A 27,506-nucleotide genomic window follows, 5' to 3' on the forward strand; every position below is an offset into this window, starting at 1 on the left:
CATTTCGTTTGAGAAAAATGGCTAACTATTTTTTTACATCAAAGAAGGAACATTTTTTATTCGAGAACAAGTAAACAGATTGAGATGTAGCAATCAACTCACCAGAGGTGCAAAAAGCAATAGAACATGCACAACCAAACGTACAAATTTGGCACTGAGAACTTCAAAATCCTTTCAATGCAAATAATGTGAATTTAAAGCTAATGCATCAGACCATTAAAAACAATGAATTTGTTATAAAATAGAGTTATAAGTTCAGAATTTGCATCAATTTGCTAAAGATTGAATTATGTAGCAATGGTATATTAATTGACAAGGAGCCGAAATGAAACCAAGAGATCCCTCACTTCATAGGAAACAGAGGAGCCAAAACAAATTATTTTACCAAACCAGGAAAACAAGGTAAAGAGAAAATGATAAACATAGCCAAAATAAAGAACACCATTATATATTCTTAGAGTAAGACATGAACCAAAAGAGCTTGGCATCCTAAACCAAAAGATTTTTGACAAATTACTGTGTTTAGCCAAGGTGCTAAGCGAACACTTCGACGACAAGGAATGAAGTCCTTACTTGAAGAGGAGACATATTCACAAATAATTATAACACAATAAAGATTCATAGGCGGTACCAATAAACCATCATAAAATATTGGTGTCTAGGTTTAGTGATCTCACACCAGAAATCAACTGCGCAAGTCTTGCTATACGACTAAGGATATCATTTTCCTTAATAAATTGATTACCAAATAAAATATCTGCTTTTGTTAATGCACTAGAATACCCAACAAAATGAACAAGCGGCAAATGAGAAACATATAATGTCATTTCTTCAATCTTTGACAGATTACTTACACGTTTTTCTCTTGGTTTGGGTATATTATATGGGCGAACACCATCTACGACATACGCTCGTATAACCAGTTTCTTGATTTTATGAGCCGATAAATCAATAAAATGCTCAGTTTTTTCATAAACAATCGACAGGTTTAAATCTTCCAATAGTGGGCAATCCCGAATAATTTTAGGCAACAATAACAAATTGCAATATCCAGATAAATCAAATTTCTTTAGATTAGGAAGATTCACAGTGTATTCTCGAACAGAGATTGACACTAGTTTTAGATTGACAGTATTAGGGTATGTCAATATAAGCACAACCAGAGATTGACATTGAAAAATACAAGAACGCGTAAAAGAAAAACCACCTTCTATTAGAGTCGGTTTGGTTCTATTTATGTTAATATTATATTCATGTTAATATGTTAAGTTTACCTTTTTAGGAGTTTTAGGCTAATTAGGTTTCCTAATGTATTGGGTATATATATGTGATAATTATCAATGCAAAAGGGTTAAGCCGTTTTCTCCAGATTTCCTTGAGTTTAACATGGTATCACAGCCTCTCTAAAATTTTAGAGATTTCTCGATCCTGATTTGTTCATCTTCGTTGTTTTTAATTACCGCATTATTTTTCTGAGATTAAGGCTTCAAAATTTAATTTAATTCTACAAATTAAATTAATTTTCTGGTTTGTTTTAGATCGAAATTAGGATTCTAAAACCATATTTTCTGATTTATTTATTTTTTAATCGGGTGCTACTTTGTTAGTGCTCTGTGTTTGTGGTGTGCAATTGCATGCTACTGTTTGTTTTGTGTGGGTGGAGCGTTATTGCGTGACGTGCTTTGTGTAGTGCGCTGCATTGTTGTGTGTGGTGCTTTGTTGCGTGTAGTGTTGCTGCCTTGTTGTTTGTGGTGTGTGCTTTGCTTGCTGTGTGTGCCTACGCTGCTAAGGGTGCTTTGTGTAGTGCGCTTTCTTGTGGCATTGCGTTATGGTGCGTGAGTTTGGCGGGCTGTCCTTTTATATGTGTTGTTTATGGCTCGTGTCTTGGTGTAATGGCTGGCGGCAATGATAATACACCTCCTCCACCTCCTCCTAAATATGAGCCTTTCATCGATTACTATCTTCATCCGACTGAAGGTTCTCAATTGGTGATTTGTCCCGTGTTGCTTACCGTCGACAACTATGAAGTGTGGTCGAGGTCAATTCGCAACAATCATCGGTCCAAGAGCAAGCTCGGGTTTGTTGACGGTTCTATTGTTCTACCCGATCCCAAGCATCCTAATTTTCGTCAGTGGGGTATTGTTAATTCTACTGTTGTTGCTTGGATTTATAATACTCTTGATGTTAGTATTCGTTCTACTGTTATTATTCCTGATAATGCAAAAACTTTGTGGGATGATTTGCGGGATCGTTATTCTCCTGGTAACGGTCCTCGTATACTTGAATTGAAACATGATATTGCTGATTGTAAGCAACGAACTTGTTTGGTTGCGGTTTATTATGGTGAATTGAACAAATTGCAGAATTTGTTGTCTAGTTATGTCAAGTTGTCTGTTTGTACTTGTTCCGCTGCGAAAGAATATGCTAAGTTGTATGAGGATGAATTATTGCATCAGTTCTGTCTTGGTTTGGAACCTAAGAAGTTTGGTTCTGTTGTTTCTACATTGTTGATGAGTGATCCTTTGCCTTCTATAAATGATGCTTATGCTAAAGTTGTTGCTGAAGAGCGTAAGCAAACTGTGTCTGAAGCCCATGAGTCCTCTTCTTCTTCTGCGACTAATGGTTTTAATGCCACAGGTACGGCTTCCGGTCGCACTTCCGACCGGATGGAGTGTACTTATTGTAAACGGTCTGGTCATGATAAGGACCACTGCTACCAGCTTCATGGCTTCCCTAGTGGGGGGCGTGGAGGTCGTGGTGGTCGCGGGGGTCGTGGAGATAGTGGTGGACGGTCGTATGGAAAGGGCAAGGGGGAGTTTGCTGGTGCTGTTGGTAGTTCTCGTGGTAATAATGAGCCGGTTTCTGATTCCGATCGTGGGAGTGTTCCAACGCTTTCTGATGTTCAATGGAAAGAAATCATGTCTGCGGTAAAGGGTGCCAAGTCTGGTTCTTCGTCAGATGGCAACAAACTTTGTACGTATAATTCCATTGATTGGCTCATTGATACTGGAGCTTCAAATCATATGTCTAGTAATATTGATCTTTTCACTGATTTACATGACATTTTTCGCCTGTTGGTTTACCCAATGGGAAGAGCACGACAGCAACGAAGGAAGGAAGAGTTATTTTGTCTGATAATTTAACTCTTAATAATGTTTTATATGTTCCCTCTCTTAAATGCAACTTGTTATTTGTGTCTCAATTATTAGAAAAACAATGCTATTTTATTATGTTCACTAACAAGCTATGCATTATTCAGGACCGCAGTTTGAGGAACCTGATTGGAGCGGGAGACAATATGATGGGGTCTATATTTTTCGTCCGGTTCGTGCTCGGAATCTGCAGGCGAACAAAGTAGTTGTTTCATCAGATGCAAGTTTGTTATGGCATAGGCGTCTCGGGCATCCGTTAATGTCTGTTGTTAGCTCTCTTCCAGGGAGTTTCTAGTAGTTCTAGTACTCATAGTAGTAACTATGTTTGTTCTTTTGCTTGTGACATTTGTTTTATGGGGAAGCAACCCCGAAACTCTTTTCCGTTAAGTTTGAATAAAGCATCTGGAATTTTTGATTTAATTCATTGTGATATTTAGGGTCCGAATAAGATTGTTTCTAGTTGTGATGCTCGTTATTTCCTAACCATTGTTGATGATTTTTCTCGTGCAACTTGGGTGTTTTTGATGGTTGGTAAATATCAGGCTTCTCAGTTGGTTCGTGAGTTCTGTGCTATGTCTAAGACTTAATTTGGCAAGAAAGTGAAGGTGATTCGAATTGATAATGGCCAAGAGTTTCTGAGTTTGGGGTCTTTCTTTGCACAAAAGGATATTCTGCATCAGACATCGTGTGTTGACTGTAGGGAATAGTTTCAAGCCTTTAAAAATCCCACTAGCTTGAACCCCACTGTGATCATACACTAAAGTACGGTGGCGTCCAAAAGGGAAGAAGATAGAGTAGAAGAGTCGCCAACAAGTTTTTAAGGAACTTGTAAACCGTTCACGAGGTTAAGGTTACACCCCTTAACGATCCAAGAGATCGTCAACTCCATAAGGTCATGAACCAAAATAGGGTTCGGGGATGAAGGTACAAATCCAACCTAAAAGAGATTGAACCTGCCCTAATAATAGGCCTCTACTTTATTCTGCTCGTATTCGTGTGTGCTTTCTGACTAACATTCAATCAATAGGATTAACCCTAAACCTGTTTATCTATGTTGATTGAATATTAATGCACAAATAAACTATTATTGGCGATCACTTGAATTATAATCATATTAACCCTAACAAGATTATTAATTATCTTATTAAGCGTGGTTGCAAGTACCAATTCCCTTTAAACATGCATAAAAAGTGTTCAAGCAATAAAATAAATATCAAGCAACATAATAGATAATCAACAATTATAATAATAATAATATAAATAATAACAATTATAATCATAATTATACTCATAATCATGTTCATGTTAATATTAAAGCATAATAAACATAGTAAGATCCTAGGCATGATACTAACAAGATTAATAACAAACCCTAACATGTCACTAAGCAATAAAAATCAAACCTTTAACCCTAACATGATACTAACATGAATAAATATTATGAAGAACATAGGAAGCATCATAATAATCATATTAAATATTAAAAATACCCTAGACATGATACTAGGAAGATCAAAACGCCCTAACATAACATTAGGAATCATAATTAAACCTAAGCATGATTTCTATATCATAATATCAATAAAACCAATTAAAGTACTTACGTGGATGCCTCGTACCTCTTTCTAATAACAAAATACACACGTTAGTAACTTCAAGGAAAATAATAATCAAACAATTAAATTAAATAATTGAAAGAGAGATTTGGGACCAAACCCTCAGAAATTAAAACCTTTCACGTCTAGGGCGAAGGCAACTTCGAATATGGCTAGGTGTATCAAGATCTTGTGAATGCGGAATTTTGTATTTGAAAGAAAGAATTTAAGAAAAGAGAAAATTTTAGAGATGAGTGAATATTGATAATTGGTGATTGAATGAGAGAGTAGATGAATGAATATTGGTAATCGATGAATGAAAACGAAGTTTTTAATACGATATTTATAGAGAAAATCATCCAAAAAAGATAATTTATCAAAACAGAGTCTAAAGACCAAAAAACCACCTTGGCGCCAGACCTGGCTCATTGGCGCCAGGAACAGTGGCTAGCGCCAGGCGCCAATGTTGGCGGCTGGCGCTAATCCTGATTCCAGGCGCCAAGGCCTGGGGTTGGACGCCAAACCGACTTTTAACGCGTTTTCGAACATCTGATAATTTTACCGTACTGGAAGATAAAATAATATAATTTCAATCGAAAATGCTATTTGATCTGTTAAAACTCTGAAGAGTCCTAATTGAATTAAGAATGATAAGACCTTCTAGAATTCTAGAAGACTAAAATCATTCCTAATTACATTAGGAATGATAAATTACATTAGGCCCTTCCCTAGATCATAGGGCCGTACTTAAAACTCAAACCAGGCCCAGTTTAGTAAATTAGCCATAAATTCCTCAATATTTATCGGAATTGGGCTTATAATATATCGTTGGAAAGGTCATTGCAAGCCCCATCCAACTACACCACTATTGGACCCATATCATGGACCAACCAAACTGGATTGGCTGTTTTCTTAAAATAAAGTTTTCAAAATCAGGGAGAAGAAAAAAGAAATAAAACTTTCCGCAACACTAAACCTTTCCACACTTTCGTTTCATTCGATTATGATTCAACGTGAAAGGCACTCATCACCGGGTTTGGTTTTGGGGAGACACAAATGGGTGTCTACAGAAGCCCCCACTTTGACTGAGTTTGGAGAAACGCAGGTTTCGAAAACGAAACCCAAAGTAGTGATAGGGACGAAGAATGATTCAGAACGTTCTGCGATCCTAAATCAATCTTGTAACGCCGATACCTGCAAAACAAAGTTAGTTAAGCAGATAAAAGAGTTAAGAAACGCGTATCTTGCACCTTCGAGCACACGTCTCCAAAAGTAACCAATTTGCTGTTGTTGTTGTTTTGACGACCTCCTGCAAGCTAGAGAATGCCATCCCGCTTGAAAACCGCTACGCCTTGTAACTGCTTCCAAATTAGAAGATTGCTTCGCCTGAAACTATCCTCCCCGCTATGATAATATTCCACGTCCAAGGGAATATCATCGAAAATTATTTCTCTCGAAATAATTCTCATCCACATTATGATCATCTTCCATGCCTCAGGAACTATGATCGAAGACAATTTCGCCCTGAAATTACCTTCAATTGTCCATGACAACTTTCCGCCGGAGATATCTTCTCTTGAAGTCATCCTCATTTGATGCGATAATTTCCCAAAGGAAAATACCGAAGATCCACACCTTTCGATCTTTAAAACTTCGCCTGAACCTTGCTTTTGCTATGCCTTTACGTCGGCGCTCTTTGCTCTTGAACCTGTATGTCAGTGCCTTTTGCTCTTGAACCTGTATGTCGGTGCCTTTTGCTAATGAGCCAATGCTTAGGCGCTTTAAGCTTAGTGAGACGATCTTCTTATCAGGTCGATCACTTTACGTAATCAAGCCGATTACTTAATCATGTCAAATTGCTTAGAGGGGCTAACAGGCGTACCAAGGAACCCAAAAATATGTTGCAGAAGACTAGCACAACCTCAACAGGTGGCTGGCTGCTTTGGCGTCGCTGAAAAACCATTAGCGCCAGACTAAGGGCATTAGCGCCAGGCGCTGGCATTGGCGTCAGGCGCCAAGCACAGAAAGTGACGCCAATGCCTAGGGACTGGCGCCAGCACGGATTCTTCTTTATATTCAATTTTCCGTTTTGTTTCTTGCTCTGTTCGTCGCGATTTTGCTCGAAAAAAGTCCGAAAACTTCAATTGCTTGGTTCTTGCTCATTTTTCAACCGAATTCGCTCAAATTTGTTGCAAATCAAAGCTCTTTTCATCTATATTCCCGATCTATGTAAGTTTTCCTCCAACTCACACCGGTTTTTGTGAATTATTGGCATTTTATTCACGAATTTCATGAAAATTCGAAACTTATAATGCTCAATTCGCTTTGTTTATCAAGTTTTATGCCATGAAATTGCTTGTTTATGTTTGTATATTGTCTTGGGAGTAATTTGAGACTTGTTTGACTCAATTTGATGAAGAAACGAGTAATCTGCCATTGTTGGACCTCTTAAGGTCGTGAATAACAATGTGGCTTGTTCTTGATATTTTTGCTAGCAATTCTTGTTCAATTTGTCGCAATAATCGCTATAGTGTTGCAAGGAATTGTTTGATTGCTTGAAAAAATGTTGTCATGCTCAATTCGAATTTGTGCTCTGTTTTAGTACTACGTACTCTGTTTTTTGCAAACATAGTATCATGCGGCTAGGCGAACCTTTAGATACTATAGAACCTTAATTTATGATGACTTTGCACAATGTAGAATGGCTAGACAACGAGGCTCGGGTTCACGGTCCCGAAACACTAGACGGGAGCATGAGCCCGTGGAGGACGACACTACACCGTCCACTTCGCTTGGTCGGTTCCCGGAGTGGGATGAGCGGACCTTGTTCTTTGCCCCTATCCACCACATTTCCGAGAGGGTGAGACGGGGAACCGAGCCCGGGAGGACACGGCATCACGGCTCTAGCTGTGATGGTCTAGGCGATTTGTACAGGATGCACATCGCCAGAGATCGAGAAACGAGACTCCTATGGGAGTCTTGCGGACTGGTTGCCTTGTTTGAGACCTCCGAGGCTATGGTCGCCTCCAGCGGGGGTCACCACGTAGTACGCGCTCTGGTGGAGTTCTTCTGGGACACCACCAACACCTTCCATTTTCCCTGGGGTGAGATGATGGTCACTCCTACAGACTTCAGTCTCATCACAGGACTGGAGTTCTCTCCTGTGCCGCTGCCGTTCGACGGCAGTATCGACGTCTTTTCTCCACAGGTCGAGGAGATGTTGGGGCCGATTGCTGTTTGGGCTCGAGCTGAGGTCGAGACGACTCAGTTCAGCGCTAGAGGGATTCGCCGCTCGACGCTGGCAGCGGCTCTTGATGACGATGCGACCACCCGAGAGCAGCGGGTGCGCATCTTTGTGCTGATGTTGTTGTCAGGGACACTCTCCCCTGACAGGGGTAGTAGGGCATTGCTTTGCTACCTCCCTGCTGTTCGCGATCTCCAGCGGATCGGGACTTATGACTGGGCCAGCTTGGCCTATACTGACTTCGTTCGCGCACTGAGGGACTCGTGTCGCCATCGGTCCTTTAGGACGAATGTTGCTCTATCTGCTTTCTGGAAAGTCGTAGAGGTAAACATTATTCCCTATAAAGTTTAGCCCTATATGTTAGTTAGCATTTACTCACTCGTTTAACTTCTTGTAGATCTGGTTCTACGAGTACTTTCCTTCCATTGCGCCGGCGAGACCATCGCCGAGGGGGCATCCGGTGAGCGCCTCTTGGCGCGGCCACCATGTGGACCTGTCTACTGCACGTGTCCGGAGTCGGATCATCTCGGTACGACTTTTAGTGTTTATCTTGCTCTTCTGTGATGTTTTGGACATGTTCTTACCCGATTGATATTTTTATAGGGACCTGAGGTAGTATACCGACCATGGGGTGGTTGGACAGTCCCTGGATTAGCTGTTCAGTACTCTGCTGAGCGCCGCTAATTTCTGGGGACCTACGGAGCGGTTGTATACTTAGGAGAGAGAGTTGCTAGACAGCACTCTTCCGATGTTTTTGTTGTTCCTGCTCCTCCACCACGTCACATGTTCGACGAGAGAGAGTTGTCGAGCATGGCTGAGGAGTCTTGTTCCCTCTGGCGGTCCCATGTGATTTTTGGGCGGAGTTATGCTGAGGAGCTACTTCCTTTGTTGGCTCCAGCCCCTGTACCGGCCGAGGATGTGAGGGTAGGATCCCTAACTTTTTTTTTTCGCTGAGTAGCCCCCAAGTAATACTTTACTGATTTCTTTTTGTTTTATCAGGATGGTCCCACTGAGTTTGTGCCACCCCGTATGTCCATCCACTACCAGGGGACATATGGGCCGATCGAGGAGATGATTTCTCCGGCTCCTGAGGGCGAGCGCTTCGTGGAGCGGTCGATTCCTCGTCACCAGACTAGTGTAAGTCTAGCTTTACTTCAGAATCTTGTATTCAGTTATCATGCACTTTTACTGATTTACTTTTCTTGACAGTTCCCACGCGAGGTGGTTTCGGCTATGGCACGATGCATAGATGCCTTCCGGAGCCAACTCGTTCGGATGAGGAACGCAGCTACCTGTCGTCGAGACGACGCTGTTCGAGAGGTAACTTTTCTTCACTTATTATTTCTGCATTATGGTTTCAGTTTTACCTTGTTTCTGATTTAATTCTTTTTACAGGGTCAGCCGATCGCTTCTCACACCCGTACGAGGCCTGAGGAGCGGAGAGATCCGACGAGGTCTAGCTCGAGACGTCGTCGCACTTCGTCTGGAGGTAGAGGTGGTCGTTCTGAGGCTGCTCGAGCCGATGTTGCTGAGGGCTCAGGGTCTTCTTCTGAGGGTGCTCCTGCTGCACCGGTAAGAGAGGCTACCTCGGCTTTCAGAGGTGGTGGGATGTACGAGGTTGGCTCGTCATCGCAGCAGCCTCCGCGGTCTCAGCCTCAGGTTGATCTTGGCTGGAGCGGTCCTGTCTTGAGTTTCCCTCCTTCTACGGAGGCTGGAGCTGGTGCTAAGGCCGGAGCTGGTGGAGAGGTGACTCCTCGGACGGCGCAGTTTTATGGCATGATGGGCCTACGTCCTCCGGCGCCATAGTTTGCTTCTGTATATGTATTTTATTTTGACTTTTTATAGAACTTTGCCTTTTGTACTTATTATTTAGACACTTTGTACTTTATGTTATTGTAAATTCATTATTATTTATTATTATGTTAGTGTATGTTAGTGTGTGCAAGTGTGATAACAATTTTGCGCAAAAATTCCGTCATTTTTATTATTAATGGAGGGTATTATCCGACTCTCTTCCCCAAAAAGAAAATAAAAAGGAAAAATAAAATGGAGAAAAAAAAAGCTGATATTTGAAAATTAATATAATTAAAAAAGAAATAAAAATAAAATTAACTAAAAATAATTGTTATATTTAATTAATTAATTAAAAAAAGGATAGAAAAATATTTAGAAAAAATAAAACGGGGCCATAATATCATTAAACCGACTCCAGTTTTAATATCAAAACGCAAATGAGCACGCGTGGCTTCCGCTGATTTGGCGCCAGCTGGCGCCAGGCGCTACACCTAGCGTGTGGCGCCAGCTGGCGCCAGGCGCTACACCTAGCGTGTGGCGCCAAGCTCTGGAGGGTGACGCCAATTCCCGGTGTGTGACGCCAATTGACGCTGACTCCGTATTCCAGTCAGATTGAAATTCCTCGCAATTTGTTCATAAATAGCCCCCTGCTCAGCCGATTCTTCTCATAATTTCATCGAAAAATATTCTTCTCTTTAGAAAAAATAATAATCATCATGTCTTTAGCCACTAAAACCTTCACCCAATATTCTCATGAGTGGTGTCGATCTCTTAATGCTAAAGAAAGAAAAGAATTGGATTTATTTCACATGGGGGGAATTTTTGGCATTAAAGGGGTAGATCTAGACATAGACTTCATACATACCGCTTTAGAATATTGGAATATTGAAACACATTGTTTTAGAATAGGGTATGATGAAATTAGCCCTTTACCAGAGGAATTTGGTGCTATTTTAGGCTTCCCTGCAATAGACCTGGTAGTAATCCCTAGAGTAGATGCATATTACTATAAGGATTTTGAGCGCTTTTTTAACTTGAGGGAAAGGGATTTATCAAGGATAGTAGATGGCAATGTAGTGAACTTGAAAGAATTCGCACGCTACTATTTTGATAAACCGCTTTCTGAATCTTGTCACATATATAGAAGAAGGGCGTTCTTATTCTGTATGCTTAATCAATATTGTCTTAGTAGTGGTAAAATTAATGAGGGACAATCAATTATAACCACTGTGCTAGAACAGATTGAATCAGGGAGAAATCCAATGCCATTGATAGTTGGAGAGACTATGCTTAGTCTAGATGAATTGAAAAGGGACCCAAAAGCACCTCTTCGCGGCTCTCCAATTTTATTATAGGTAGAAAAATAATATTTTTAATTACAGAAATCAAAAAATATATTTTTGTATTGTAATATTAATTTATTTGCATTGCAATTTTTTACAGATGTGGTTAATGGAGAGGCTAGGATTAATTAGCCCTCCGGACGACATTGAAAATTATACGCCCACTTGCTTTGTGAGAAGGAAGAAACGTATTCCCAAAATTGGGCGCCATGGGTGGAGGAAAGTCTTTGAATCACGTGATTTTGCTATCAAGTGGGTCGTCCCATGGTGGAAAATAAAAAGGATGGTTGGTGTTAACAAGCAACCTTTCTGCCGTCTCCCAAGCTTGTCTCGCGTGACATATTATTATCCCTGCAGGGTAAAGAGACAATATGGCTTACTCCAAAATATTCCTTCCGGGGATCTTCGTCCTCCCTATGAGTATCCCATATCTCAAGAAGTAGATAAATTTGACACTTACTGGAGCGCTAGACCTTTATGGGAAGTGATTACCCAAAAGGTTCCCCCTTCTTTACCTAATGATGTAAAGAAGTGGTTGCTGAAGAAGTCTTCAATTGATCAAGGTAGAACTGATGTGAAGAATCGTCTAGGTGACAGGGTAACACCGGCCAAGGAACGCTTAGGTGCAAGAATTGAGTTCAAAACACCTACAATGCCTAAGAAAAAGAATATTACCAAATACAAGGGAAAAAGGAAAGCTACAGACAAAAGGGTTTGGGTGGAAAAGAAGCATGGGGTGCTAGCTGAGGGAGAAACAATCTATTCTAAAATTGAATGTAGATCCTCTAAAGGATGCCTACTAGCTAAAGTAATGGATGAGGAGGAGGAGACATAAAAGAATTGGAAAAGAGTAAAGAAGGAAAAGAAAGACTAGAATATTGCTTAGATTTAGATTTATTAGATTTGTTAATTTTTATTTAAAGTTAATTTATTTCAGCCTTATTTGAATTCCATTAACAATGTAATTTTATTTCATTAATGAAATTTCAGCTTTCAATTAAATTGTTACTTTAAATTTATTTTATTAAAGCAATGAAAAACCGAAAAAATTAATTTTCCAGAAATTCTTCGAGTACGGAAGTCGAAAATTTTCCGAAAAACACCGAAATTCGCCCTGATTTTAATGCCGAGCTGGCGCTGGTAATTGCAGATTGGCGCCAGCTATTGAGGTATAGCGCCAGGCGCCAATACCATCGTCTGGCGCTAACGACCCATTTCTGGCGCCAGACTCTATTCTGCGTCGCCAGTAGCTTTTCCGACTTTTTGTTGACTTCTAGTTGATTCTGGAACGCGGGGATGTCGAATAATAAAGTGGCCGCACCCGTAATGGGTTGCCTACGTATCCTTTCCTAAGGAATCAGGTCGAACGTAGCTCTCTTGAGTGTCCTACTCAAGTAAATATGGGTAGTATTTTTTAAGTTGGTCAAGATTGGTCATGTTTGAGAATTCATTGCCATCCATATCAGTTAGTTTAGCTGCCCCACCTGACAGGATTGTTTTGACAATGTAGGGGCCAGACCAATTAGGTCTAAACTTTCCCCTTGGATCTAAAACGTTTTTTCTTAACGCTTTTAATACCAAATCTCCTATTTTGATATTTCTTGTCTTGACTTTCTTATTAAAATGTCTAGCAATACGAGTTTGATAGCACTGAGTGTGATGTAGAGCTTCTAGTCGTTTTTCGTCGAGTAGGATCAATTCTTCATATCGTGCCCTAGTCCACTCGACTTCATCGAGTTTACTCTCTAGCGCAATATGTAGAGATGGTATTTCTAGTTCGACAGGTTGTACGACATCCATTCCATATACCAGAGAAAATGGTGTAATTCATGTTGACGTACGGATTGACGTGCGATAACCCCACAATGCAAAGTGAAGCTTGTCAGGCCAATCCTTATAATTTTCTGTCATTTTCTCGATGATAGTCTTTAAATTCTTATTAGCTGCCTCGACTGCTCCATTTGCTTGAGGTCTATAAGGGGACAAATGATGATGTTGGATACCATATTTATGTAACGGATCTTCACATTCGGCTTGAAAGTGAGTTCCATTGTCACTTATCATTTCATGTGGGACTCCATATCGACAAATGATATTTTCTCTCGATAAAGAGTGCTACATGTTTTGCAGTGAGTTTAGCGTATGATTGCGCTTCAACCCACTTTGTAAAGTAATCAATTGCCACTAGAATAAATTCATGGCCTCCTGTCCCTGGAAAAGTGATCTTGCCAATTATGTTAATTCCCCATGTAGAGAATGGCCAAGGCGATGTGTAGGTGTAGAGCAAAGATGGAGGAACGTGTTGTAAATTGGCATAAACTTGACACTTAGGGCATCTTTTCACATATTGATGGCAGTCCCTATTCATGGTGGTCCAATAATACCCTTCTCACATTATTTTCTGGACTAACATTTTGCCATTTACATGAGTTCCACAGATCCCTTCGTGGACCATTCTCATTATTCTTTGTGCATCCACCTTCCCTACACATAGGAGAGCTCGACCTTTAGGTACCCTTTTATGTAGCTTGTTGTCTATGAGTACATATTGAGAAGCCAAAAGTCTCAAGGCTCGTTTCGCTCTTTTGTCAGCATGAGGAGGGTATTCTCCATTGGTGACATAGTTGAGAATGTCTGTGTACCATGGTTCTTCTTCTTATTCTTCATCTTCGTCTTGGACTGGGTCGTTGTCTTCTATAGCCTGTATATACGCTGGTTTGTGCCTTTTTTCAATAGTTAGAGGCATTTGCTCGATATCCGTAGGAATCCTAACCATTGAGGCTAATCTTGCCAAGGCATCAGCAAATTGGTTTTCTTCTCTAGGTAGATATGTGTATTCTACCTTCTCTAACTGATCGGTAAGGGTTTCCAGATAGGTTTGATAAGGGGCTAGGCTTTCGCTCCTTACTTTCCACCTTTTAGATATTTGATTGATAATTAAAGAGGAATCTCCGAATATCCTTAATTTCTTTACCCCCAATGCCAGAGCTGTTTCAAGGCCTACCACGCATGCTTCATATTCAGCAGCATTGTTGGTAACGTCGAAATCGAGCTTTATTGAGATTGGGACTTGTTCTTCCTTAGGTGATACTAGTAGCACTCCGACACCACATCCCTTTTGGTTTGAGGCTCCGTCGAAATACAAGGTCCAAGTATCATCTTCGGTGATCATCAAATCTTCATCAGGAAATTCATTGTCCTGTATTGGTGTCGAGTCTTCTATTGGAAAATCTGCCAGAAAGTCTGACACCACAGATCCTTTAATGGCTTTTTGTGGCATAAACCGCACATCGAACGGGGCTAAGTTGACTATCCATCTTGAAATACGTCCATTGAGTGTTGATTTCTCGAACAAGTATTTGAGTGGATCCAATCGGGATACCACGAAAACGGTATGCACCAACATGTAATGTCTCAACTTAGTTGTGGCCCACACCAAAGCGAGGCACAATTTCTCGAGTGGTGTATAGCGTGTTTCGTATTCGAGCATCTTCTTACTTAAGTAATATATTGCATTCTCTTTGTTTTCTACCTCTTGTGCTAGCATGGCTCCCATTGTCTCTTTGGTAACCGTCAAGTATAACCTAAGAGGTATTCCGGGAAGTGCTGGTGCTAATACGGGAGGATTTGCGAGATAGGCTTTGATCCGGTCAAAGGCTTTTTGACACTCATCATCCCATACTACTGGTATGTTCTTCTTGAGCTTTTTGAATATTGGTTCACATATCGTTGTCAGTTTGGATATGAACCTACTTATGTATTGTAACCGGCCAATGAATCTTCGAATCTGTTTCTAGGTCTTGGGCGGTGGCATCGACATGATCGCTTTAATCTTGGTTGGATCTATCTCTATTCCTCTAGAGCTTATGACGTACCCCAAGAGCTTGCCTGAGGTGACTCCAAAAGCACATTTTGATGGATTCAACCTCATATTGTATTTTCTTAACCTTTCAAAAACTTTCCTTAAGGCTATTTGATGGCCCGGACGGTCCTTTGATTTCACAATCATGTCGTCGACATATACTTCAAATTCTTTGTGCATCATGTCATGGAGTAAGGCAGTTGCTGCACGTTGGTAAGTAGCACCTGCGTTTTTCAACCCAAATGGCATTACCGTGTAACAGTAAGTGCCCCATGGTGTGATGAAGGTTGTTTTCTCCATGTCTTCTTCCGCCATGAGAATCTGATTGTACCCTGCGTATCCGTCCATGAATGAGAGAAGCGCGTGATTTGCTGTGTTGTCTACCAGAATATCGATGTGTGGTAAAGGGAAGTCGTCCTTTGGACTTGCCTTATTTAGATCTCGATAGTCGACACACATCCTTACCCTTCCGTCTTTCTTTGGAACTGGGACGACGTTGGCGACCCATTCGGGGTATTTGGATACCTTGATGAAACCTGCAGTTATTTGTTTTTGAACTTCTTCTTTTATTTTAAGTGCTACGTCGGGTTTCATTCGACGCAACTTTTGTTTTACTGGTTTCATTCCTGGAATTAGTGGTATAGTGTGTTGAGCTATTTCTCTGCTAATGCCTGGCATATCTTCATATGACCAAGCAAATACATCGATAAATTCCTTAAGCAAGTTAATTAAATCGGTTCTTTCTTGTTTATTCAATGTTAGTCCGATTTTAACTTTTCTTTTATGAGTTGAATCATTTGAGATGTCAACTGTTTCAGTCTCTTCAATTATCGGTGTTTTCTTTTCAAGTGTTTCCATTGCTTTAATAATTTCTTTATCTTTTTCATCGTTAGCTAAGCAATATTCGTCATCTTGGGTTAGGGAAGAACACGAGAAGTAAGAAGAATGAGCGATATTATTATACTCTGAGATCATTACATCAAAAAGTGATATGTCCTCAGGGACTGGATCACTAACTATCCTAGGAGACGAAGTAGGAAGGGGAGGCAATATAGCTAAAGACCTAGAAGATTCTACAAGGAAAGACTCAGACTCAGACTCTGACTCAGACTCTGACGATTCTTCAAACATCGGCACTTGCCCTGTCGTGATTGATATCTTCCTTCCACTCGGAGTAGTTACCTTGATAGTCTTGCGCCACCCTTGCAGCGATCCTTCGGCTGGAGTAATTAGCTTTGAGGGGTTGAAGTTTTCGCTTTGTAGGACCGTTTGAATGAGTGAAGAGTTGTCTTCCTCATAAACTGACTCATTCTTTTCTCGCCCAAACAGTAATCCCATTACGTTAAAGTCAAAGCATGGGGGTGCTTTCTCCTTATGGACGGGAGTTGGGATTTCGTCAATGAAGTAGCAATCCAAGAAAATCTCGAATCCTGGTTATCGTATGCCATTTACAACAAATGGTTCGGGAAATTCATGGCATGGATAATCCTCTCCTTCTTTTATAAACTGACCATTAAGTGTAAGAGGGTACTGATCCATTGGAATTGCTTTCTTTCGAATGCGAGCGTCCCTACGTGTTTTCCATTTGTCCTGGGCTCGCTTGAGATCTTTCCGAGTCGGTTCGAAACCAAGTCCGAAAGTATCTAGTTTATGGAGGCCAGGTGACTCTATCGATTTTGCTATCTCCTTCTTCTTTCCTAAGGTCATCCCAGGGAAGTGTCCTTGTTTCTTCAGTATAGTGTTGATAATCATGTTGGAATGGGGGTCGTAGCAAAGAGATGTCCTTTTATCCTCTTGGATTAAGAAGACTTCTTCGTTAAAGCCCCATAGGTCTTCATCATCTTCGTCGTGCTCCACATTAATGATTGGATTCTCTATTGATTTGATCCTCATTGGCGAAGCGTCAATAGTGATGGGGATTCCTCCAACTATGGCTTTCACTTGTTGGTGGAGAGATGAAGGGACGACCTTTAGATCATGGAGCCAAGGGCGTCCTAACAACAGATTGAATGAGGCTTTGATGTCTACCACTTGAAATGTAGTAGCATGTTCTATTGCTCCTGCATGCCGTGACATGTAGGGTTATTTTGCCAAGAGCTTGACGTCGAGTATTATCGTAAGCTCTTATTCCTTGTGTGGACGGAGTTAAATCCTCATCCTTTATGCTAAGCATCCTTGCAGTCCTAAGTGGACAGACATTAATAGCCGATCCATTGTCTACAAGAGTCATGGGAACATTCATCCTTTTGCAAATTACCGTGAGGTTTAATGCCTTGTAGTGTTTGTCACCTTCCGGGGGTAAATCTTTATCAGAGAAAGTGATTAGATTAATCGGACTAAGGAGGTCACTCGTGAGGAAGTTAGCTAGTCCCTCAGGAGTGGTGTCAGAATCTATCCCGATTTTATCCAAGGCATTCATCACAGCTAACCTATGTTCTCGAGATGTTGTCAGAAGCTTCCATACATTCATCTCGACTTTTGTCTTCTTGAATTATTTAAAGATGTCATTGTCTTCGATGATAGGTATGGGAACTTGTTGTACAGTTGGCATAGGTTGTATTGAAACGGGAGGTTGCATCCTCCCGGATCTTGTGAGGACGTCTAGTGATGAATCTTCTTTAGCCCAAATGTCGTCTGCGGTGTATGATACAGAAGGTGAAGGTCCCACTATGTCTTTTAGATAGACATCTTCTTCATCACTGTCCCATACTCCATTAACATTTATGTCCTCTTCTTGTTGAATTTGGACTAATTCCTTTCTATCAATCATTTTTTGCACCAAATCCTTGAACTTGAAGCAGTTTTCTAGAGTGTGTCCTCCTGACTGATGGTATTGACAGTAATATCTATCCGTCCTTTTTAATGATTCAAATGGTCTCGGTTCGAGAGGTTTGACCTTGCCACTCTCGGAGAGCATTTCAAACATTTGTGCATACGGGATCCCAATTGGAGTATAAACTCTATTGCTCTTCTTGGGTCTTTCGGTGACTTGTAAGGGAAAGTATTTTGCCTCATAAGTCGTTTTTACTGGTGTGAATTCTCTTTTAGGTTCTTCATCATATTCCTTGTGAAGTTCATTCAAAATTTTGAGAGTTTCACGTAACAGTTGCGATGTCTCCCTCAGATACAGTGCGAGCACTCGTATCTCTACCTCATTTGCTGGTTCTGGATGATTATCTTTGACATCGAAAAAGGTCTCTTCTTCTTCCTCTTCGACATTGGTTGCTTTGACAGGCTTAATGAGAGATGAGGGGTCAACTTCGCTTTCTTCATCGGAGATAGCCAACGTGTGAGCTAGAGGTGCATTGTCAATACTCGGTTTCTTACTGGCAGGGGGCAACGACAGCTTGTTACTGTCAATTAGGTTTTTGATAGATTCCTTAAGCTTCCAACAGCTTTCAGTAGAATGGCCCCTACCTTGGTGATATTTACAATGTGCATTGGGGTTCCAATTAGGCGACCTCTTCTCGACTGGTGGATCTCCAAATGGTCCAATGGGAGTTATAAGACCTTTTGCATTTAGTCGATCAAACACGGTGTCATAACTCATACCAATAGGAGTGAAGTTTCTCCTAAACGGTTTCTTTTGTCCTTGATTGTTCATGGCAAGGACTTCTCCTAGATTAAAGGCGCTAACATTATTTGAGTGGGCGGTTTTGGAAGAAGAATGATTGTCGTTCTTATTTCCTTTCCAGCCAGTGTTGGAGTTATTGTTGGCAGCTTTGGATTTAGCCAAGTCATCTTCAATATTAATCCCAATATCATAAACAACCCTAAAGGTATGAAGGTTATTTTGATATTTAAGATGTTTTGAATATTTTTCTTGGAGGTTTTTAATGAACAGTGTCACGGACTCTTTTACACTTGGTACCTCAATCATTTTAGCTGAGGTTTCTCTCCACTTGTTAAAGAAAGATGTGAAGCCTTCATTCTCCTTCTGTTTGAGTATTTAAAGTTCTCTATGGTCAGTTTCGACTTGAACGTTGCACGTTTACCTATCAACGAAAGCGTTTGCTATGGATTCCCAGGTAGAGGTCTTTTCCTTTTCAAGAGAAAAGAACCATTGTTGGCAAACGGTCTCGAGAGATAGCGAGAACAGAGAAGGGAAGACTTTCTTATCGATACCCTTGATACTCATTATTGTTTCAAACGCTCTTAGATGGAAGTATGGGTTGTCGATTGCCCTAAACTTTGGGATGTCGTTGGCACTGAACTTCTGCGGAAGAAGATCTTTATCCACCGAGACCCCTTGGGATGTGAGTTCTTGAAACTTGTAGTCGCTAGACAACTTGCTTAGGCTTTCTTGCATGAGGTCCATTTGTTGTTGCTTCGCGGGATCCTCGATCTTAAGTGCGAGAAGCTTCAGTGTCTCAGTTACAGTAGCCAGTTGGTTCTTGAGATCGTTGACTTCTTCCTGAGTTGCCATTATGACTCTTGCTTTCCTCTTACGGGCTATAGGTTTGTTGAAAAGTTGGACTTGTACGAAGAGATTATCTTTGATTAATCGTCCTTCTTTTCTTGACCACGCGCTGTAAATTAGGCCAATTTGCGTTTTAATTACTTGACTCGAATCAATTTGACTTTATGGGTTTTTTTTTGTTTTTTTTAAAAAAAGTAAAAGAAGAAAAAAAAAAAAAGTATGCATATTTTTAGGGAGCAATAATGTATATTTGTTTAGGGAACTCAAGTATTATTATTTATTGGAGGATTAATATCCGACTTACCCCCCTAAAAAAAAAATGACGAAAAATGACGCGCGCACAAGACTCTCTTAATCATGGTCAAAACATGTGTATTGGTGTGTGTATTGAGTGAAAGAGACATGCTTGGACTCTTGTGTAAGACCATGGGACTTAGTGCCTAAACTCGAATATTAATTTAATTAAGCATTATGACAGCAAAATTAGTCGAGTTAAACAGAAAATTGACTAAATAGACATTAGGTGATTACTCGACAAATAATTCGAACTGTCGGCCAAGCGACAGAACTGGCGTCACAATATGGTGCTTGGCGCCAGACTTTTTAGTAAATGTCTGGCGCTACGCACCATACAGTGGCGCTACAGCTCAGATTTTGGCACCAATATTGGAGCCTCGGTCTGGGACTGTTTTCGATATTATTAGTCAACTGGGGCATGCCTAAAGTCGTACTAGGTCAATTCCAATTAAAAGAAAAGAAAAAAGACTTTATTAACTCGAATTAATTAATTAATTAATTAATTAGGCAAAGTTCTTTAAGTCATTAATTATAATCTCAACACAAATCAACAAACGGTTAAGAGAAACAATGAATATATATGCACAACAAATAATGCACAATTAGTCAAGTAGGCACAATATGATGCAATGAGTTCACAACCTAATCATGGCTCTAGTTCTCTAAAGTTCGGGATATGGTTTAGTCAAATAGGGTCCATGGTTAATTGTCCAGATGCACCGCGTAGAAGCCTAACCGTGAAGGGTTAATGCGTGTGGATAGAACACCGCGAGTTTTTTCAGAAAAACTCGCTTCCATGGTTTGGTGAATTCAACCTCTCAGATGTACCCTTTGTTGCCAGGAGCGTTCAATCGGGTAGATAGAGCATGAATTCCCAGAGGGTTATGTCCATATGTAGAACACATATGGGTTTCAGAAAAGTGAGAAAAAAATTCAATCAGGAAGTAGGATCGAGCAAACAACGCGAAAAACCGGTCGAAATTAGAACGCATATTTCTGGCTCGGTATTGGGGGAAATTGGCGCTAGCAAACAGAGATTGGTGCCAACTTTTAACTGTAGCGCCTGGCGCCAATACTGGCGTCTGGCGCTACGGCTAAAAGTATGGCGCCAAGCTCTGGCCCCTGACGCTACTTCCCACATGCCTCAGCAGCATTCTGTGCTCAATAAAATCATCCAGTTTCGCGCGGTGTTATTTCATTCGTAGTTGTGAAAGACATTTCTCAAATTTCCTACGTGTAAAATCCTTATGTTTTTTACTCATTACGGATGGTCTTTCCAATGAGAACCTTTTTATGCATATGACACAATGTTAATCAAAATTACGCACATGAAATACTTAGAACTTTTCGAGTCTCATCCACTCATTCTAAATCATTGCCGAAACAAATTCAGGAATTAAAATAGAAATCCTCCCCAGTGGAGTCGCCAAAAACTGTAGGGAATAGTTTCAAGCCTTTAAAAATCCCACTAGCTTGAACCCCACTGTGATCATACACTAAAGTACGGTGGCGTCCAAAAGGGAAGAAGATAGAGCAAAAGAGTCGCCAACAAGTTTTTAAGGAACTTGTAAACCGTTCACGAGGTGAAGGTTACACCCCTTAACGATCCAAGAGATCGTCAACTCCATAAGGTCATGAACCAAAATAGGGTTCGGGGATGAAGGTACAAATCCAACCTAAAAGAGATTGAACCTGCCCTAATAATAGGCCTCTACTTTATTCTGCTCGTATTCGTGTGCGCTTTCTGACTAACATTCAATCAATAGGATTAACCCTAAACCTGTTTATCTATGTTCATTGAATATTAATGCACAAATAAACTATTATTGGCGATCACTTGAATTATAATCATATTAACCCTAACAAGATTATTAATTATCTTATTAAGCGTGGTTGCAAGTACCAATTCCCTTTAAACATGCATAAAAAGTGTTCAAGCAATAAAATAAATATCAAGCAACATAATAGATAATCAACAATTATAATAATACTAATATAAATAATAACAATTATAATCATAATTATACTCATAATCATGTTCATGTTAATATTAAAGCATAATAAACATAGTAAGATCCTAGGCATGATACTAACAAGATTAATAACAAACCCTAGCATGTCACTAAGCAATAAAAATCAAACCTTTAACCCTAACATGATACTATCATGAATAAATATTAGGAAGAACATAGGAAGCATCATAATAATCATATTTAATATTAAAAATACCCTAGACATGATACTAGGAAGATCAAAACTCCCTAACATAACATTAGGAATCATAATAACAACCTAAGCATGATTTCTATATCATAATATCAATAAAACCAATTAAAGTACTTACGTGGATGCCTCGTACCTCTTTCTAATAACAAAATACACACGTTAGTAACTTCAAGGAAAATAATAACCAAACAATTAAATTAAATAATTAAAAGAGAGATTTGGGACCAAACCCTCAGAAATTAAAACCTTTCACGTCTAGGGCGAAGGCAACTTCGAATATGGCTAGGTGTATCAAGATCTTGTGAATGCGGAATTTTGTATTTGAAAGAAAGAATTTAAGAAAAGAGAAAATTTTAGAGATGAATGAATATTGATAATTGGTGATTGAATGAGAGAGTAGATGAATATATATCGGTAATCGATGAATGAAAACAGAGTTTTTAATACGATATTTATAGAGAAAATCATCCAAAAAAGATAATTTATCAAAACATAGTCTGAAGACCACAAAACCACCTTGGTGCCAGACCTGGCTCATTGGCGCCAGGAACAGTGGCTAGCGCCAGGCGCCAATGCTGGCGTCTGGCGCTAATCCTGATTCCAGGCGCCAAGGCCTGGGGTTGGACGCCAAACCGGCTTTTAACGCGTTTTCGAAAATCTGATAATTTTACCGTACTGGAAGATAAAATAATATAATTTCAATCGAAAATGCTATTTGATCTGATTAAATTGAATTAAGAATGATAAGACCTTCTAAAATATTCTAGAAGACTAAAACCATTCCAAATTACATTAGGAATGATAAATTACATTAGGCCCTCCCCTAGATCATAGGGCCGTACTTAAAACTCAAACCAGGCCCAGTTTAGTAAATTGGCCATAAATTCCTCAATATTCATCGGAATTGGGCTTATAATATATCGTTGGAAAGGTCTTTGCAAGCCCCATCCAACTAAACCACTATTGGACCCATATCATGGACCAACCAAACTGGATTGGCTGTTTTCTTAAAATAATGTTTTCAAAATCAGGGAGAAGAGAAAAGAAATAAAACTTTCCGCAACACTAAACCTTTCCACACTTTCGTTTCATTCGATTATGATTCGACGTGAAAGGCACTCATCACCGGGTTTGGTTTTGGGGAGACACAAATGGGTGTCTACATTGACACAACTCAACAGAATGGTAGAGTTGAGCGTAAACATCGTCACATTTTAAATGTGGCCCGTGCTCTTCGGTTTCAGGCAAAGTTGCCGAAGTATTTTTGGGGTGAGTATGTTATGACTGCGGTCCATCTTATTAATCGCACTCCAACGACGGTTTTTAAAGGTAAAACCCCTCATGAGCTTTTATTTGGTCAGTTACCTTCGTATGATAGTTTGCGGGTTTTTGGTTGTCTAGCTTATGCTGCTAATCGTCCTCAGATTAAGGACAAGTTTTATTCTTGGAGTCGTAAATGCATATTTGTTGGGTATCCTCACGAAAATAAGGGGTGGCGTCTCTTTGATTTGGAAACTAACGAGTATTTTTTTAGTCGTGATGTTCAATTTTTCGAGGATAAATTCCCATATTTGGAATCGCTTCCCGATGATCGACGGTTGTGGGAAAAATATTTTTTGACTCCGCCATTGTGGGATGAATTTGATGAGGTTGATGTTGGTATAAATGGGGCGTATGTGGTGGTTGAGACCCCCGAAACAGCCCACCCCACAACCCGGCTGCGGCAGCAGCAAACCAGCCATAACCGGCCTGTGGAGCGGCCTGTTAGCGCCCGAGCCAGCAGGGGCTGACATTCCAGTTCGATCTTCTGTTCAGCCCGCTGGAATGCCAGCGCCTGCTGGCTGGCAGCAGCGTGGCAGCACACAGCTGTAGCAGAGCAGCAGCACGGAGCACCCTACCCAGCCACTCCCTTCCCAGTGCCAGCTGCGGCAGCCAGCTCCGCCACCTGCACAGTCCCCGCAGGTGGCTGCCTTGCCAGAACAGTACCCTACCTTGCCTAAAAAAATTCCGGCAACCTCCGGCGAGGATGATAATCACAATTTAAGACTGAGAGTTGTTCTAGAGCGAGCATTGGTCGATGAGGATATTTTTATTTCGCCGGAATACTTAAGGGGGAGTTCGTCGGATAATTTGGGTCGGGGTCATCGCGAAAAACGACCTCCAGCGTGGCATCGGAATTATGTCACTCATACTATCATCTCTGAAAATATAGACCCCGCTACTTCAATTATCGACCCTCCTCAATCACATTCCTCAGGTAAACCTTTCCCAATAGCTTGTCATGTTGAATATAATCGTTTTTCTATGAGACACAGGTGTTTTTTGGGCTACGATAACCAAGGGAAAGGAACCGTCTTCTTTCAAAGAAGCGGTTAAAGACGTCGGTTGGCGCAAGGCAATGCAAGATGAGATTGATGCTCTAGAACGCAATGGCACATGGACTGTTGAGGACCTTCCTCCCGGCAAAAGAGCGATTGGCAGTGGTTGGGTGTACAAGATCAAGTACACCGACAAATCAAAGGTGAAACGTCTCAAAGCTCGGTTAGTTGTTTATGGCAATCGACAAGTTGAAGGTGTTGATTATAATGAGACGTTCGCTCCTGTTGCTAAGATGGCTACGGTACGTATCTTATTAACTGTTGCAGTATCTTTGAATTGGGAGTTACATCAGATGGATGTTCATAATGCATTTCTTTATGGTGATTTGGATGAAGAAGTATACATGCAGTTTCCTTTAAGGTACGGTACTCCAACACCTGGCAAAGTTTGCAGGTTGCAGAAGTCTTTATATGGCTTGAAACAAGCCCCGAGATAGTGGTTTTCTAAGTTGTCGAGTGCTCTGCGAGGCTTTGGGTTTAAGAATTCATATTCTTTACTCTTTTTTCAGTTATGTACAAGGAAGTGTCTCTTTGCATGTTCTTATATATGTCCATGATTTGATTATTGTCGGCTCCTCACACGATGCTATTGTTCGATTTAAAGCCTATTTATGCAAATGCTTCTATAAGAAGGATTTGGGTTTGCTAAATTATTTCTTAGGCATCGAGGTTGCTCGGAGTTCGGAGGGAATTTTTCTTTCTCAAAGGAAGTATGCTCTAAATATTTTGACTGAGGCAGGAATGTTGGGTTGTAAACCCAATGATACTCCGATGGAGCAGAATCATCGTCTTGCTCATGCTTCCGGGGAGCCGTTCGCTCATCCGGACCAGTATCGTCGTTTGGTCGGTCGTTTGGTTTACTTGTCGGTCACTCGACCGGAGTTGAGTACTCAGTGCATGTTTTGGCTCAGTTTTTGAGTGTTTCTCAGGTTTCTCATTGGGATGCGGCCATTCGTGTCTTGCGCTATCTTAAGGGTAGTCCGGGACAAGGTATTTTATTGAGACCTATGACGGATTTACGCTTGACGGCGTTTTGTGATAGTGATTGGGCGGCGTGCCCATTGAGTCGCCGTTCCTTGTCAGGTTATTTTGTTTTCTTAGGTCGTTCCCCTGTTTCTTGGAAGACTAAGAAACAGCCTACTGTCGCCACATCCTCGTCAGAAGCCGAGTACAGGTCTATGGCTCTTACTTCTCGTGAGTTGAAATGGTTGAAAATGTTATTATTTGTTCTTGGCGTTAAACATTCAAAGCCTATGCAGTTGTTTTGTGATAATCAGTCGGCTTTGCATATCGCTAAGAATCCGGTGTTTCATGAACGTATGAAACATATAGAGGTAGACTGTCATTTTGTTCGTGATGAGTTGGTAAACGGTAATATTTCTACCTCATATGTGTTGATGGGTCACCAGTTGGCAGATATTCTCACAAGGCTCTTGGACGTCAACATTTTGATTTTCTATTACGCAAGTTAGGCATTCGTAACTTACATTCTCCAACTTGAGGGGGAGTATTAGAGTCGGTTTGGTTCTATTTATGTTAATATTGTATTCATGTTAATTTGTTAAATTTATCTTTTTAGGAGTTTTAGGCTAATTAGGTTTCCTAATGTATTGGGTATATATATGTGATAATTATCAATGCAAAAGGGTTCAGCCGTTTTCTCCATGTTTCCTTGAGTTTAACACCTTCTATCACAATCTGCTCTGGATTTCGCATATATCATTAATCCAAGAGTCTATATTCAAATATCGTACCTCATTATCTGTAACCTCGAGATGAAAACGATGAATTTTTGGTTTATAGTTAATTTTTGGAAAAGGGAGTTGCGGAAGGATGCTATTTCGAGGAAGACAAGTTGGGGTGAAGACAACGTTAATGATGTGAGTCCAGAGGTAGCGCCATTGACGTGATAAGACAGAGGTGATTACAGAAGATTTGATTGGAAGGAGGGAGATAATAATCATAATATGTATGATAATTGTGTCTGGGAGTAAACTTAATTTGTCAATCGCCATTCTTTTTGTTTGCTTATTTTCTGCCATTTTCACTAGGGTTACGCAAACTGGAGTTTATGGAAATATTCTTAAATACATTTTTGGTTTATAGTTAATTTTCTATAAATCCCCCCCCCCCTTGTTTTTTGAGAAAACTTCTATAAATATAGTTGTAGAATATTTTTAGGTCAAAAAAAGTTGTAGAATATTTTATTTTAATTAACGGAACCTTTTAAAAATAATCTTCCATATATAATAATACTGTAGTATATGTGCATCAATATAGACAATATTAACTTATCTTTCCACCAATGATCTTCTTAAAATGATATTATTGTAGAATATCTATAATCATATATTTTTTCCCGAGTTTTTAGACAGCCGCAAAAGATTTAATTTTCTTAACGCGACATGTAGGATTATAAATTTTAGTGGTAGCCAATTAAATAAGAGATTATTAATTTCTTTTACCCATATAGGATTTAATTTTCTTTGCTCGCCATGTAGAATTATAAATTTTAGTGGTAGCCAATTAAATAAGATATTATTAAATTCTTTTATGACTAAATAATTCCAATGCCACGGAAGCAAAATTGGAAAATGGGATTTTAAAGTTTAAATTAATTAAAAAATAAAATATTATCTTTTGACATTAAAAATTTAATCTTAATACATACCAAATTTTAGCACATAAATAAACAAAAATTTTGTTTTAAAAAATTCAATTAAATTGTGCGTTGCTGGAGTTTTATCTAGCTATTTTATATTAATTATTATAATAGGTTACCAAATACTACACGTGAGTCAATATGGATAATAAAATAGTATTGTATTAAATTTAGGGTTACTATGTTAAACATTATGCTGTACTTCAATTTATTAATAATATTAAAGGTCGTACAAAATTTAACAAAGGTTACTCTTTATGATTAAGGTTACTATGTTAAAATTAAGGTCACTATATTAAAAATACAATCAATTTCGCCCGTACTGATCTTAGGTCTACAATAATATTATTGTGAATCATGTCGACACAATTTTTTTTCCTAATCTTTCTGATTTGGGGTATTTAATACCCCCAAGTGGACCAATGAGTAGGGATGTTCAATTCAAATCCAGGTACCCGTGTATTCGGGTACCCGAAAATCCGGGTACCCGGATCTTCGGGTAGTTTGATACTCGGCCCATGTCCCGACCCGAG

The 27,506-nt window shown here is 39.9% G+C and overlaps 1 protein-coding gene across 1 annotated transcript; it reads left to right on the forward strand.

The window, feature by feature from the left end:
• Window positions 1-1,892: 1,892 nt before the first annotated feature.
• Window positions 1,893-3,739, forward strand: LOC145636970 (uncharacterized). Its single transcript, XM_081688498.1, has 2 exons — window positions 1,893-3,077; window positions 3,590-3,739. The coding sequence occupies exons 1-2, from the start codon at window positions 1,893-1,895 to the stop codon at window positions 3,737-3,739; spliced, it is 1,335 nt and encodes a 444-aa protein (XP_081544624.1).
• The last annotated feature ends 23,767 nt before the right edge of the window (window positions 3,740-27,506 follow it).

Source organism: Chenopodium album, chromosome 6 (assembly GCF_948465745.1).
Source record: "Chenopodium album chromosome 6, dcCheAlbu1.1, whole genome shotgun sequence".
In the NCBI taxonomy this organism is placed as follows: domain Eukaryota; kingdom Viridiplantae; phylum Streptophyta; class Magnoliopsida; order Caryophyllales; family Amaranthaceae; genus Chenopodium; species Chenopodium album.

What these genes read in the sequence shown, in the direction of transcription:
- LOC145636970 (XM_081688498.1), top strand. Translation starts at nt 1,893, where the DNA reads ATGGCTGGCGGCAATGATAATACACCTCCTCCACCTCCTCCTAAATAT. An exon ending in ATGACATTTTTCGCCTGTTG is followed by an intron (nt 3,078 to 3,589) that starts GTTTACCCAATG and finishes TGTGATATTTAG; the next exon opens with GGTCCGAATAAGATTGTTTC.